Source organism: Mauremys mutica, chromosome 1, assembly GCF_020497125.1.
Source record: "Mauremys mutica isolate MM-2020 ecotype Southern chromosome 1, ASM2049712v1, whole genome shotgun sequence".
Taxonomy (NCBI): Eukaryota; Metazoa; Chordata; order Testudines; family Geoemydidae; genus Mauremys; species Mauremys mutica.
Window position 1 is genome coordinate 203,515,067 of NC_059072.1, and position 15,218 is coordinate 203,530,284.

Sequence of the window (15,218 nt, forward strand, 5' to 3'; positions counted from 1 at the left end):
CAAACTGTACTTAATGATTTTTTTCTGTTCCATTAACATGATTAAACAAACAAACAAACAAAAGAATCCATGGTATGAGCAAAGCACACACTTTTAATACATGAAATATAACTAGAGGATTAGAGTTTGAAAATCAATAAACAGTCCAGCACTGGACAAAACACAAATTTCTGAATAAACAATCCAACATATGTTTTAATATAAACACTTGCCTTCCAAATGTAATATATAGTCATATGAAAATAAATGGTTTCTGTCAATTTCCTTTTAATGAGAAGGTAATTTCACCATTTTATAAATACACAAAGCTTGTTAAAGTGCAGGAATAATAGTTTATAGAAATTCCATACCCGTGGCTCTCCCCAAATGTTAACATGTATCTCTATCCAGGGCATTTCACACTAGCTCTTTTCACAATGCCATAGGCACAAGGCTAGCAAAAAGACAGTTGATGCTATATGTGCTATGCTGGGATTTGCAAAGGAGTTTAAGGGAGTTAGATGCCAAACTTCCAATTAATTGTAATGGGATTTAGACATCTAACTCCTTTAGCCCTCTTGAAAACAGCAGTAATTCTCATTTGTATTTTTATGGAATATAAAAATCTTTATCTTAAAATGCAAACTAAACTATAACCTTGTTTGATGTAACTATACCATACAGCTAAATGAAAGGGAAAAAGAACGTTTAGTGTTGAAATACTCCTACCTAAACAGGTCACAACAATATCATCAAAAGAATCGTCACGATGATTCAATCATTCTTACAGAAAGAAATCTTACTAACAATAGGAAAAGGGAGTAGAGAGAAAGGAGCATTCTACCCTTTGGCTGCTAAAGAAGGGGTAACAGTATTTGGCATATGCATTGCTAGTCTATCTCAGTTATATGGTTGTAAAACCAGACTGACCTCAGTGGAGTCAGATTAACAATTACATCAGCCTGGTCCATAGTATATCAATAACAGTTAACAAGGAAGCTCCCTCACCTTCTTCCCCTCTCCTCCCCCCGCCCTCGCCTTTTAACATTATAGGCCATAGTTTGGATTGTGTTCAATAAGATATTCCTGGATGGAATGCCATATTTAAACAAAATCTTCTGATTTTTCTTGGAACGATACTGGGAGAATGTCTTTGAGACTTCTAACCCAGTTGTTTCTTTGCAGAGGGGATTCTGCTTTCTCATTTGCTCCCATTTACTGCTTGTCAGTTCATAAAGTTATTTATTTAAAAGTCTCTTTTATTTGCCTAGTTTAGTATGTGGCATAATTTCTGCAAATAATAAAATCAATGTCAAAAAGAAATGCTCACTTAGTGGTTTTACTTGTGATATGAACCACTCAAAACCCATATTTTCATCCTGGGCCAGATCCTCAGTGAGGGTAAACTGGCTGTTAAGCTTCACCAGCTGCGGCTCTGGCCCCATGTATAGAACATATGAATGAAATGAACTGCCATTATTTAATATTTTGGATAGCGTTTTTTAATGGATTAAATATATTTCTAATAATAAAAAACACAGTTTGACTATGTGGACAGGGTCTAAGTTACTGGAGAAATCTGCCATGTTAGACACTGGCCAAATATTCACTGCTCTCTCCCTTCCTTTCTAATCGAATAATGGGACTAATTTTACTTGCCTTGTTCTCTTTGGATGAAATCCAGCCCTGTGCAATGGGCCACTGCAAGTCCAATGCACTATTTAAATCCCACTTAAGCCCTCAAAATAAGGCTTAAGTACTGCATATGCCTTGCACTGACCCTCTCTGAATCAGTAAGACTATTCATATGATTACCAATCTTGCAATCCACTAGCTGCTATCAGCATCCAGATTAATTTTTATTGACTTCAATGGGAGCTGAGAATGCTCACTGCATTGCTGAACCCTGCCTTCAAACTGTAACAAGTGATAGAGATAAAATGTAAAATTTGAAGAAAAGTCATCCCTCAGGCAGCAAAACGCCTTCTCACCTGGATTTGCAAGACGGCTGCTGGTTGGTCCAAGAATCTGATATGGATCTACAAAAATATGGACAAAAGAAACAAATTAAAAGGTTGTAATTACATAAAATCATTTTTGAAATTCCAGTGTTATTACAAAAGAGGCAAAAAACCCTACTTCAGAGTCTTGTTAACAAGTTGCAATATTCTGCATTTGTTTGCCAACAAAAGGGTTATTAAAAACAAAGTGAAATGATCACCCAGTGGTTTTAAAATAATTGATTTACTTAAGAACATTATTTTCTTGTGTTCTGAGTTCATTTAAGTGTTTTTAGAATAAGTTCTAAATGGCAAAACAAAGGACCAGATTTTCAAAACATGGCCGGAATTGAGTGCACGCAAATATGCATACACACCTCTTTGCGCATGTAACTGTCACGGATACATACACAAATGCTCAGTCCACCTTAAGGACCTGCAAACTGTGTGGTATCACATGAGATCTCCTGCCCAAGTCCAGTGGTTAAAGGACATTGAAATAGGAAGGCACTAGCCAAGGAGAAAGAAGAGCTGTTGAGGGAGTGCAGCTTATCCAAAGCAAGCAGAAAAGGAGGAGTTGCCCCGTTCCCATCCTTCCTTACTTTAAATCAGTGATACTCAGGCTGAGGTTTGCGAGCCACAAGTGACTCTTTAACATGTCTCCTGCATAGGGTGACCAGATAGCAACTGTGAAAAAACGGGACAGGGGGTGGCGGGTAATAGGCGCCTATATAAGAAAAAGTCCCAAAAAACAGGACTGTCCCTTTAAAAACAGGACATCTGGTCACCCTACTCCTGCATCTCTTTGCAGCACATGATATTAAAACACTGTGTGGTTTAATCGTTAACCAATCTAAATTATTAACCAACCAGGATGTTTTTACTATGTTATTAGCCATTTGTAGTTCATAAGATAATAATACTTGGTCAGTCATTTTGCTGTGAGAATAATATATGTGATGCTGTCTAGCAGTTGCCAGCTCAAATCAGAGCCATAGGCCAATTCACTTTTGTGTGAATCTCAATGAAACGTTATATGGGCTAGTAAGCATAGGCCAATTCACTTGTTAGACCAGAACAAAGGGAGTTGTCATCACTTATATTTACATAGCATATGCCCCAGTAATTACATTTGCTCTAAATTAATGAAAACTGGTGAAATGCTAATGTGGCCTCTATTTCTGTGTGACCTAGTTTGTTTCACTTCATTCATTTTTGTGCACTATTTTTGCATAAACAAATACCAGAATTTATGAATGCAAAGCAAAACCTTTAATGTACAAAAATAGCATCCATTAAGTGCTTTGCAAGTGCATAGCTGAATGCATACAATGGAGGTTGGGTTGAACCGCCTATGAAAATTTGATCCATCAAGGAATATGCTATATAAAGACCCACACTTGGGATTTTCAAAGAAGCCAAAAGGAGTTAGGCACCCAGCTCCCATAGCATTTCAATGGTTCTTGCATGGAATTCCTTTAGGCTCCTTTGAAAATCCCAGTTCAAATCAAGAAACAAACGGAAAAGGGATTCTGTTCCACAAATACCAAAGCCAAAACTAGAGGGCAGTAGAAGACCTTCAAGTCCTTCTCAAGGCCCTGAGTTCTCTGGCCACTTGACAGCTGCTCTCAGTTGGCTGCCAGTTTTACAGCCAAGAGGATACTCAGGTTGCGTTCTTTATAAATGTAAAATACTAATCATAGCACGCACACAGCAACTAAATGTTCTCAAAAAGTTTACATAAATTACCAATACAGTAACTCCTCACTTAACGTCTGCCTGCTTAACGTTGTTTCAAAGTTACATTGCTGCTCAGTTAGGGAACATGCTCGTTTAAAGTTATGCAATGCTCCCTTATAACATCGTTTGGCTGCCTGATCTATCCACTGCTTGTAAGATTCTGTGGAAGAGCAGCAACTTTACAAGGGAGCATTGCACATGTTCCTCTTTTCCGCCTCCTCCCCCTCCCTCCCAGTGCTTCCCAGGTGCTTAGTACTTTCTTGAAGGGAAGGGGAGGAACGGGGAAACACTGCATCTGCACGCCCCCCCCAAATTCCTAAGCGCCACCAAACAGCTGTTTGGCAGCAGAGAAGCGCTGGGAGGGAGGGGGTAGAGTGGAGAAGCGCCGCGTCTTCACTCCTCCCCCTCCCTCCCAGAAAGTCCTAAGTGCAAAGTGCTGGGAGGGAGGGAGAGGAGCGGGGAAACGCCATGTCTCCACTCCTCCCCCTCCCTCCCAGAAAGTCCTAAGCGCCGCCAAACAGCTGTTTGGCGGCGCTTAGGACTTTCTGGTGGGAGGAAGGGGAAGGAGCGGGGATGCAGCGTGCTCCGGAGAGGAGGTGGAGTGGGGGTGGGAAGAGGTGGGCCTGGAGCATCCCTCGGCAAAGTCGGCGCCTGTTCTTCTCCAGGGAAACTGCCACTCCTGCTGTGAAGGTGCTTCCTAGAGTCCTTGCCTGCAGCAGGCTGTATCTGTGTGGAGTAAGCCAGGGGCACTTCCTAACCACAGTACAGTACAGTATATAATGCCTTTTGTCTCCCCCAAAAAATTTCCTTGGAACCTAACCCCCCTGCATTTACATTAAATCTTATGGGAAAATTTGATTTGTTTAACATCGTTTCACTTAATGTTGCATTTTTCAGGAACATAACAACAACATTAAGTGAGGAGTTACTGTATATTTCTTGAAAGCCTTTGGAGGCCTGATTATATTAAACTAAGAAATGTTATTTTGACAAACAGCAATAATAATACTTCTCAAACCACATACATATAAACAATTCAAGCTAATGAAATGCGGTCATGCACTTATTCTTATTTAGCTATAACAAAATCCAGAATAATGAAAAGTCCATTTAAAAAACATGGAATCGGTGTCCATCTGAGTCCAGATGGTGTACTTCATCTCCCATTTCTATCATTTTGCCATAAGTAAAAGCCATTACTGACTCAGAATTTTTGATGTACTTTCTCATTCAAGGGACAATCTAACTTAATACTCTGGGTTTCTGTCCCATACAATAATTGCTCTGCAGCCACAAAACTCTTTCGCCTTTCAAGATTACTTGAACATAATCTGATAACACTGATACTTTCTCCTGATAGTTACCCAACAAAGTGAAAATCCTTCCAGCTTTCAGCCCTGTATTTCAGGAGTCCAGGATTTCAAACTCTAGTAGGATTGTGTGAAGAATTCCAGTTTTATCTATATTTCTCCTAAATACTGAAATCTTCACTTCTGTACATTTTTCTGATGCTAATACTCCAGCCAATCATTATGAACAGAATCCTTTGAAATCCTTAGATTCCACATTTTTGTACTTGAACTGAATATGCGTGCTTTGCTTAATCGCTCATTGATCCCCTTGAAGGCAACAAGACCCTTGTAAGAATTACTAAAAGAAAGTCACAGTGAGCTGTGACAGCATGTTGGCAACTTGGAGGTCCAACACATCCAACTTTCCAGCAAATTGTTAATTTGTATTCTTGAATCTTTGATTTGTAGATCATGGGGGTCTCAGTTTGAGTCACCAGTACACGCAAGTCATGAATACACAATTCAGCCACCACGCAGGATGCTACAATGAGCTCAGCCACTATGAGGGGGTCTCTGCTAATTGCTTGCGTCTGCTCTCACAGTTGGCTATTTGTTGGCAGACTACAGTGCACTTCAGATCACTTTAATATACTCCATTTAACCCAGATCCAATTTAAATAAAGTTACACACACCTAACTGAGGTCGCTGGTCTTCTGTTTTGGGCACTGTTGATGATGATGGTTGGGTAGCTGAAAATAGAAAAATTCATACATTTATCTATTTTTTTCTAGTTTCAAAATCGGTCACCAAAACTGTCTTACATTGGGTGGACCAAAGTCATCACTGGCACAAGAAGAGTCCACTCACTGGACTTCAACAGCTCAGCACTTGGTGATGTCAACTATGAGATTTGCCCTGATATGTTAAACTGATCTGACCTGATCATGCTCCCATTAAAATAAATGCAAACATGCCTGTGACATCAATAAGAGCAGGTTTTGGCCTTCCTGGAAGGACATAGTTGTTACTGATCATTACATCTGGCATAATAGTCACATGTTTATTGGACTTGTCTGCTAAGACAGTATCAAATATGAGAAATTCTAAAGCAGAAAGTCTTCAGCTTAAGGCAAGTTCTGTCACTATTTGACCTTTTCCAACACAACAGATATCTGTTGTTTCCTGTCAAAGATACCGATGTAGGGTGGATAAGAAACAATGAATTTCTCCTAAATAACGTACATGTAAAGTTACTTTTTGGAGGGAGCATATACTGTATAAATCGCAAGGAAGTGCCTCTGTTCTTCCTTATACGTGACTAACCCATGCAGGGGAGAGGAAAATCTATGCGTTCTAATGATTTACAGACAGTGTTTCCTCTGAATTCTTCCATTGTGGTAGAGGAGGGGTGTCTGTGTGGTTTCCTTCTCCCCCAGTAGAAGCAGCTAGTGTTTTAACCCCTTTTCCCTTGTGGATCTTATGGCATCCACTGTTGATAAGGGGCTTGCCCTGAGTTCTCCTGCAGGTTGTGGTGGGGAGAATCCAGAGGAGTCCAGCTATGGCCTGCTCCCTCCAACTTTGTGGAGCTAGAATCCCAGACAGTCCCCATCAAGGAGTTTTCCTGGAGTGGGAAGGGAAGGGGACCATACCACAGAGGCAGAGCTCCCCCTTAGACTCCTCTCTGCTTGCAGTCATAGAAGAGAAAATGGGACCCAAAACCTTAAAGAACAAACTTTAGAAGGAATACTCAAATCACTTTTAAAACATTTCAACTACTCACTAAGTATTAACCTATTTTTTCTGCAGAGTCTGCAGTGCTTACACTCTATATCTCTGTTTGATTTATTGGTAGAGCTGAGGATTTTACATTGATCCAAACTCTTACTACTTTTCTTTTCCTGAGTAAGCAATATCAAAAATAGGCCTACTGGAGGTGGATTTTCAAATTTGGGTGCCTAAGTTTAAAACACCCAAATTCTTATTTAAATTCTCAGACCAGCCCTTTGATACCCAAGTACCAGTTTCAGACACCCAAATAATAATTTGAATACCCAAATGTAGAATTCTGCGGCATAATATAGGTGCTCAAGTTTGAATTCTATTTCCAGAGGAGATACTCCTGACATGAATTGGGCCCCTATGCTAGAAAGTAAGCAGATGCTTAACCTTTTGATTGAGGAGCAGGGTGACTATGACTTGTCCATGCTGACCTTCTGGCTTGTTCATATGATAAATCTGTAGAGAAAAATAAATTGTCTTAAGTATATATGGCATGAAGTGTGACACATTCTTAATGGCTAAATCACTGGACATGGGAAGGTTACTGAAATGAGAAGGATCCCCACTGCGACGAGAGTCATCTCTCACCCTGACAGCTGCACCCTGGCTTCCCTAACTACCTGCCTCTTTCCTTTCTCCCCTGCAGTCTACTCACCACGCCACTGCAAAAATATCTTCGCTCTCCCCCACTGCTGTGACCATGCCTCTTTTCTGGCTTCTTGTCTCCTTCCACCTCACATTCAAATGTATCGTCCTCACCTTCAAGGGTCTCCACAACTCTTCTCTTGCCTTTAACCTCCACCCCACCCACCCACACTTCCACTGGGATGTAGGGGAAGTGACTGAGCAGGCACTTTGACAGCTCATGCTAGAGCCTGGCTGACTGGAGTGGGTTCAAGGATCCATGGAGGTTGGAGACAGGAGTAAGTGTTAGTCACTCGAGTGAGATTTCCCATCACTGTGCATCAGATGAAAGTCTCTTGTACCATTCATTGTTTTAAGAAAATGGACTTTGGTCTTTTTACTGCCTTGTTAGTCTGCTGCTGTCACTCCTCGAGATGAGGCTCTGTAGCTGCTGTTTGCAATGTGGAAGGCTTGAGAGCTACATATGGTCACATCCAGTGAGGATATTAGTGGGGACAGTACAGTACTGGTCTTGTTATTATGATGTTCCACTAAGTAACTACTAAGACTTTTGATAAATTTAATTTTTTTATTTAATGTTATGTAACTTTTTAATAAAGAAATTATTTATTCTTATTCATCACAGAGCATTTGGAAGGATTTGCTCTGTAACTGAGGCAATGGCTAGTCCTGATATCCTTTGGACCCAGTGGGGCTGTGTTAAATATCCTGTACCTCTGCTATACCTACATCTCTGCCCTTGTCTCCTACTTTTCCCTGTGCATATGCCCTTTACTCTGTTAACTCTGCTGCCTTCATTTGTCTATTGTTCTCCCACCTATGGCTCCTTCTTTTATTCTTACACTGGATACAGCATTTCTCCTCTTGTGCACCAAGCAATTTCACTCTCCTTTTTCAGAATCATTCACAAAACCCACCTCTTTTTGGCTAACAGTTAGCTGATGGCTTACACTTGAGCATTCCCCACTGTCATTCCCATAAAACCAATTTCAAATAGTTGCTAAACGAAACTGAAACACTCTACAAGTTAACATGACAGTGACAGCTCACGTCTGTAACCCTCACAGCGCAATGCCACCCAACCACTTCAGTAGGTGGGAAACGATGGGCCAGCAGTGATTGGGACAGCCCCAGTTGAACGGGGGATGGAGAACACACAGTGAGGGGACACAGGAGTGTTCAGCCACTCATTGGCTAGCTTGGGGGTGAAGGGAGCTGTGTGGTTCCATGTCCTCCCCTTTCATTAATTTCAACCTTAGTCTGGGCCATATGGAGCCTCTTTTTGCTCTGCTCCAGTAGCTATAATATATACAATATACTAACTTTGGGCCTGGTTTGAGAGCTCAAGAAAGGAAATAAAATACGCCTATTGCCAAATCAGTGCTGTATTAAGATAGGAACATAGACTCCTTTGGATGGATGGCAGATTCTTAATAGTGTCTTAGATTTCTTTTAGAAAGATTATTTGACAACCTTTAAAAATGAAATCAGGTAGGAAGTAGTGAACCAGCTGAGAAGGCAGTTTAACTCTGAGTGTGGCTTTTGTATATCTGCCCATTCTCAGACACTACTAGAGAGAGAATTGAATGGAAACAAAGTGTAATGTGTAATTCACAACCAAATTGCCTTTAATTTATTTAGTCTGTTTGGCCTGAGTGTATAACTGGCACTGCCATCACTGTGGTCTGATGGAATCTTACACTCTCAAAATTTCGGTTTTGCTGAGATACACACTTTTTGTTCTGTATTATATTTTAAGTAACTGTGCCTTTTTATCCCTGATTTTTCTACTTTTATACCACATTCTTCTCTTGTGGAAACATGGAGAATTGGAGAAAATAGTGCTAACTGTTTAGGTATTTATCCCTGATCTGAGTAACTGTACACAGTACTATTATAATTATTTATTATAGTACAGTATAGTCGCACCCAGAAGCCCCAATCAAATGGGGATCCAATTGTGCTCAGTACCATTAAAGCTTATAGTTAGAGACAGTCTTCTCCCTGGAGAACTTACCATCCAAAAGGAAAACCAAGACAGACAAAGTTTCAAATTGTGTGCTGTGTCCAGCTTCTACTGCACACAGTGGAAATGGAGGGAGTGCTGTCAGGGAGCTGATCCTGATCCGCTGCCCAGCTCTGGATGAAGATTAGAGCAGCCTGGGGGCTACTCTAAACAAGCACTAGGTGGCTATGATCCACAATGGATCAAAAGCCAGATGAGGACTGTCAGAGTGCCACCCACTTCATCCACTCCCCTTTGCTTGCTGCTGCCAGCCTTGTCAGACCTATATCCTCCACCTACAAGCCCTGTGCACCAGGAAGCATCGTGGGAGGTGCACAAGCTGGCTATGCTGCACCTGCTGAGAACCCTTCCATGCTGGTGGTATTCGCAGCCGGGGTATGTGACCAGTGTGTGCAACATCTTGAGCTGGGCCAAGAATCTAGCCCAAAGGGAGGGGGGAGTAGGACACAATATACAAGCAAAGTGGGGAAAGGGTGATGTCAGGTACGCATGTTGGTAGTTCCAATTTTTCCTAACCCTTCACTCTCCCACAAAGAAGGTAGGAAAGGGGAAAAACATGAAACTAATGAGATATGTGCCTGTCACCAGCCAGTCTGCACTCCTTCCCGTTCTTTGTTTGCTTTCTTGAGGGGGATGGGGAGGAGGGAACCTCAGATTGTAAACTCTTGTGTAACTGTATATAAAGGGAAGTTGCATGGCACTTGTGCATCTGCATAGAAGTGCTAGTTGTTAGGATTTTATTTTTAAAATACCACATACCTGAAATTCATTAAATAGTATAAATTTAGTACTGTAAGAAAACTCTTGAGTCAAGAGGAAAACACATCCTCGTACGGTTGTGTGACTGCGCCTTCTTTTAAAGGAAAGATCCAGCTCACAGCCCTACTTGAAACAGCATCAAAATTAAGACTTCATTCTTAGTTCAGGATCTGGGAGATTATTTGAACAATGATTTGTATTTTGTTAAACATATTGCTATCATAGATAAGCAGGTCTGTTTTTACTCATGAGAAATGGGAACATTATGTCCTTATCTAGAACAGATCTTGTAATTCCCTCTCGTTTGATGAGACATTTAGGTAATCCCATATTAGTCCTTCCTGAGCTACTACAGTGTATCACTTTTAACTTGCAAAAAATTCCTGGTATTCTATTGCCAGGACAGCTGAAGAAATATGACTTTGTCATTCTAATTCTTCAGGAACCTCACTCACTTCCTATTCTCCATTATATTCATTTAACAATGGTAATTGTTTAATTTTGATTCACTCTCTGGAATTGCTTCCCAATGTTTGGCTGATGCATTTTTACTTTAGCATCCTCTATGCCTCTTTTTCCTTTTACTTGTAATCAATGACTGCCTCAAGGACAATCACATCTACTCCTGTTATTAGCAAAAGGGCATTTAGTTATGGAATAGTTTCTCTGTAAAAGTTAGGCTGTCCCCATTCCATTTAAGATTTGGACTTTGTCTGAAAACTAGAGTTATCAGGAATTTTCTGCTGAAGTGATTTTTCAACAGAAAATACTATTTCTGAAACATAAAAGTTTCTGTTGGAAATTTCTATTTTACTCAATTGTTTTGATTTTCTATTGGGAAAAATCAAATGAAATCTTACATTTTAGGTCAGCTGGACCCAAACTGAAATATTTTGGTTGACTGAACTGACCCAAAACGTTTCATTTTGAATCAGTTCAACATTATACTGCATTTGGTGTTGCATAGCCTCCTGGGAGCTGCAGTTCTCTCCTCTGGGCTGGGCTCCCTGGCTAGACTACATCTCCCATGAAGCAATGTGGTTTCTCTTCTGACCAAGCCCTGTGGTGTACCATGGGGGAGCATAATGAGAGTGGGCATGATAAGATTTTATTGTATAACTCTTGTATGTGTTATTTATGGGATCATATTAATGTATTTGATCATATTTTAAATATACCTTTATCAAAATTCTTGATTCACAGAATAAACAACAAATAATTAATAAAAATACAGACAGAAAGGAAATACATATATGAGAAATTACTTTCATTTTATGTAAGGAAATCATATTTGATTCTCCTGTATTTAAAAAAAAATAAATGAATGAACCATCCAGAGGAGTATGCACTAAGGATAGATATATAGGAATTGCCATACTGGCAAAGTCCTGTGTTCCATCTAGTCTGCTATCCTGTCAGGGCCAGTGCAACCATGTAGGCGACCTAGGCAATTGCCTAGGGCGCTAGGATTTGGGGGGCGGCATTTTCTTCGGCAGCCACTGTGGCGGCCGGATCTTCGGCCGCCCCGGTTGCGGCCGGCATTTAGGTGGAGGGAGCTGGGGCAGGGGAGCACGGGGAGGGCTGCCTTCAGCAAGTAAGAGGGGGTGGCATGCAGGGGAACTCCCCGCTCCAGCTCACCCCTGCCCCGCCTCCTCCCTGAGCACGCCGTCGCCGCTTCACTTCTCCCGCCTCCCAGGCTTGTGGCGCCTAAGTTGATTGGCGCCGCAAGCCTGGGAGGCGGGAGAAATGAAGCAGCGACGGCGTGCTCGGGGAGGAGGCGGAGCAGGGGTGAGCTGCTTCACTTCTCCTGCCTCCCAGGCTTGCAGTGCCAATCAGCTTAGGCGCCGCAAGCCTGGGAGGCGGGAGAAGTGAAGCAGCAACGGCGTGCTTGGGGTGCTCGTGCGTGGAGCAGGGGTGAGCTGGGGTGGGGGGGGTGCCTCAGGGCGGAGGGTGGGGGATGGGGAGCTGCCACGGGGGGGGCGCCTCAGGGCGCAAAACATCCTTGCACCGGCCCTGTATCCTGTTTCCAGCTATTCAGAGGAAGACTGAAGACTCCACACAGTAGACAGATGTGGGCTAATCTTCCACCCAATGTAGTCATCTCCTACCCCTAATAGTTAGAGATTAGTGAGAGCTCTCAAGCATCAGGTTTCATATCTGATATAGATTTGTTTATAATTACTACTCTAATTCAATATTCTTGTTATCCATATACATGTCCAATCTCTCTTTGAATCTTGCTAAGCTCTGTGCTTCAACAACATCCCATGACAACGAGGTCCAAAGTCTACTCATGTGTTGTATGACAAAGTATTTCCTTTTATCAGTTTTGAATTTGCTTCCTCTCAATTTCATTGAATGTCCTCTCATTCTTGTATTGAGACACACGGAAAATAGAAGTTCCCAATCCACCTTTTCTAAATGTCTCATTATTTTGTAATAATTTTATCATGTACCTCTCATTGGTCATCTCCTATCTAAGGTAAAAAATCCGTGACTTACCAACTGCTCACCATAGGAGAGCTTTTCCAGGGTTTTAACCATTCTTATCACTTCTCTCTGAACGCCCTCTAATTCTGCAAATATAATTCTGGAGATGGGGTGACCAGTACTGAACAAAATATTCCAAATGAAGCTGAACTCTTGATTTATATAATGGCACAATAATCTTTTCCATATCATTTTCCACCCTGTTCTTTATGCAGCTTAACATTTTGTTAGGTTTTTTTTGACAGCAGTTGTACACTGAGCAGAGGTCTCCATTGAGCAGCCCATAGTGATGCCCAGGTCCTTTTCCCTGAATTAATGAGGTTAATTTAAAACTCAGTATAGGAATAGTTCAAATTTTTCCCTGCAATGTGCATTATACACCTCTACCCCGATATAACACGGTTGTGGGGAGCCAAAAATCCGTACTGCGTTATAAGTGAAACACCGTTATATTGGAGTAGCGGTGGCAGGGCTGCAGCGGTGATTTAAAGAGCCTAGGGCTCCAGCCACAGGGGTAGCGGCGGCAGGGCTCCAGCCATGATTTAAAGGGCTCCCCGCAGCAGCCCTGGGCCCTTTAAATTGCTGGCGAGCCCTCGGGTAGCAGCGGCAGGGCTCCGGCGGTGATTTAAAGAGCTCTGGGCTCCAGCCACTGCGGGGAGTCCTGGCCTTTTAAAGCGCTGCCTGAGCCCCACTGCCACAGCCCCAGGGTAGCAGCGGCAGGGCTCCAGCGGTGACTTAAAGGGCTCGGGGCTCCCTGCAGCAGCCGGAGCCCCAGACCCTTTTAAGCACTGCCAGAGCCCCACTGTATGAAAACCCGTGTTATATTGGGCCGCGTTATAACAGGGTAGAGGTGTATTGCATTTATCAACATTCACTTTCATCAGCCATTGTATTGCCCATTCACTTAGCTTGGTTAATTCCCACTGAAGTTCCTCACAGTTCTCTCTGGATTTAACTAATCTAAATAATTTTGTGCCATTTGCAAATTTTGCTTCCTCACTTTTGTCACAGATTTTGTCACCATCCTTTTCCAGATCATTAAACATCAGTCATCCTAATTGAACTGTGAGGCACCTACTGTTAACCTCTTGTCACAATGAGAGTTGATCATTTGTTCCTATTTTTAGCATTCTGTCTTAGCCAGTTTTTGATCCATGACAATATTTTGCCACTCATCCCATTACTACTCAATTTCTTTAGTAACCTCTAGTGAGGGGCTTTGTTTAAGGTCTTTTGAAAGTCTAAATGAATTACGTCAACTGGTTCTTCTATATCTAATACTTTATTGATATCAATAAAGCGAAGCATGATTTCCTTGCAGAAATTGTGCCAGTTAGACCCTATTATATTATGAACTTCTAAGGTTTTTTTTGTTATTTAATTTTTAACTATCATTTCAACCAGTGCAAGATTTAGTGGTGATTAATTTCCTGGATTATTATCTAGAGCATTTTTTAAATATACATACACCATTTGCTATCCTACAATCGTCTGGTGTACTAGCTGTTTTAGTTAGAGGTTTCATATCTTTACTAGCAGCTCAGTCACTTCAATTTTAAGTCCCTTCAGTATTCCTGGATATATACCACCTGGATCTGGTGACTTATTGCTTTTTAATCACTTTCTTCTGTTGCCTCAATCGCTGCTAGTACCTGCTCTTTATTATTGGAAAAGCAAAGGTCCAGGCTAGGTATCTTCCCAATATCCTCAGTAGTGAAGAAATCCTGTAGCTTCTCAGTATTGTTCTTTTCTTCCTTCATTGTTCCCTTTACCCCTGGTGATCTGGCAGACCCACATATTCTGTCATTGGCTTCCCACTTCTGATATACTTAAAAAATCTCTTGTTGTTTGTTTTTATGCTTTTATACCCTTGTATCTAGTTGTTTTGTCTCAAAAATAAACAGTAAACAGAGAGAGAACAAATAATAATATTTATACCACACTCTTACATAGCACTTACTCCAGGAGATCTCAAAGCCCTTCACAAAGGAGGTCAGTATCATTATCCTCATTTTACAGATGGGAAAACTGAGGCACAGACAGATGAAGTGATTTGCCCAAGATTACTCAGCAGGCCAATGGAAAGTGCTGGGGACAGAACCTAGGTCTCCTGAGTTCACTAGGCCACACTGCCTCAAAAACAGATGACTATAGAAAAAACAGACTAATTAAGCTGCTCTTCCCTCCCACTTCATCCCACACAGGGGACCATATACACCTATAGATATACATTACTCAACATTTATATACTGTGCTATTTTATAGGAGACATCTGAAGGAGAAAGAAAGAGGGGTAGTGAGAGTGAGCAAGATCACATCACATAAAAAGATCATCATTCATACCTGGCCTGGTTGTAATTCTTTGTGTCGCTTCTGGATAAACTGAAGTATTTGGGAAAATAAAAGCTGCACCCCCTGCAGGAAAAAGTGGAGACAAAACACATAAGGACTGTTTTTTCCACAGTCAGTGCTGTCAGTGGTAACTGTATTTCAGCCGGTCAATGTAT

The 15,218-nt window shown here is 41.5% G+C and overlaps 1 protein-coding gene across 7 annotated transcripts in view; it reads right to left on the reverse strand.

Annotated features, from left to right (window-relative positions):
• ERG (ETS transcription factor ERG) overlaps positions 1-15,218 on the reverse strand; it is a 210,830-nt gene that overhangs the window by 3,036 nt on the left and 192,576 nt on the right. For all 7 annotated transcript variants that reach the window (XM_045002483.1, XM_045002478.1, XM_045002484.1 and 4 more), the window contains 4 exons: positions 15,055-15,126; positions 7,179-7,247; positions 5,705-5,761; positions 1,971-2,018 (listed from right to left, as the gene is read on the reverse strand). In XM_045002483.1, coding sequence (XP_044858418.1) covers positions 1,971-2,018; positions 5,705-5,761; positions 7,179-7,247; positions 15,055-15,126 — 246 coding nt within the window. The remainder of the gene's footprint in view (positions 1-1,970; positions 2,019-5,704; positions 5,762-7,178; positions 7,248-15,054; positions 15,127-15,218) is intronic.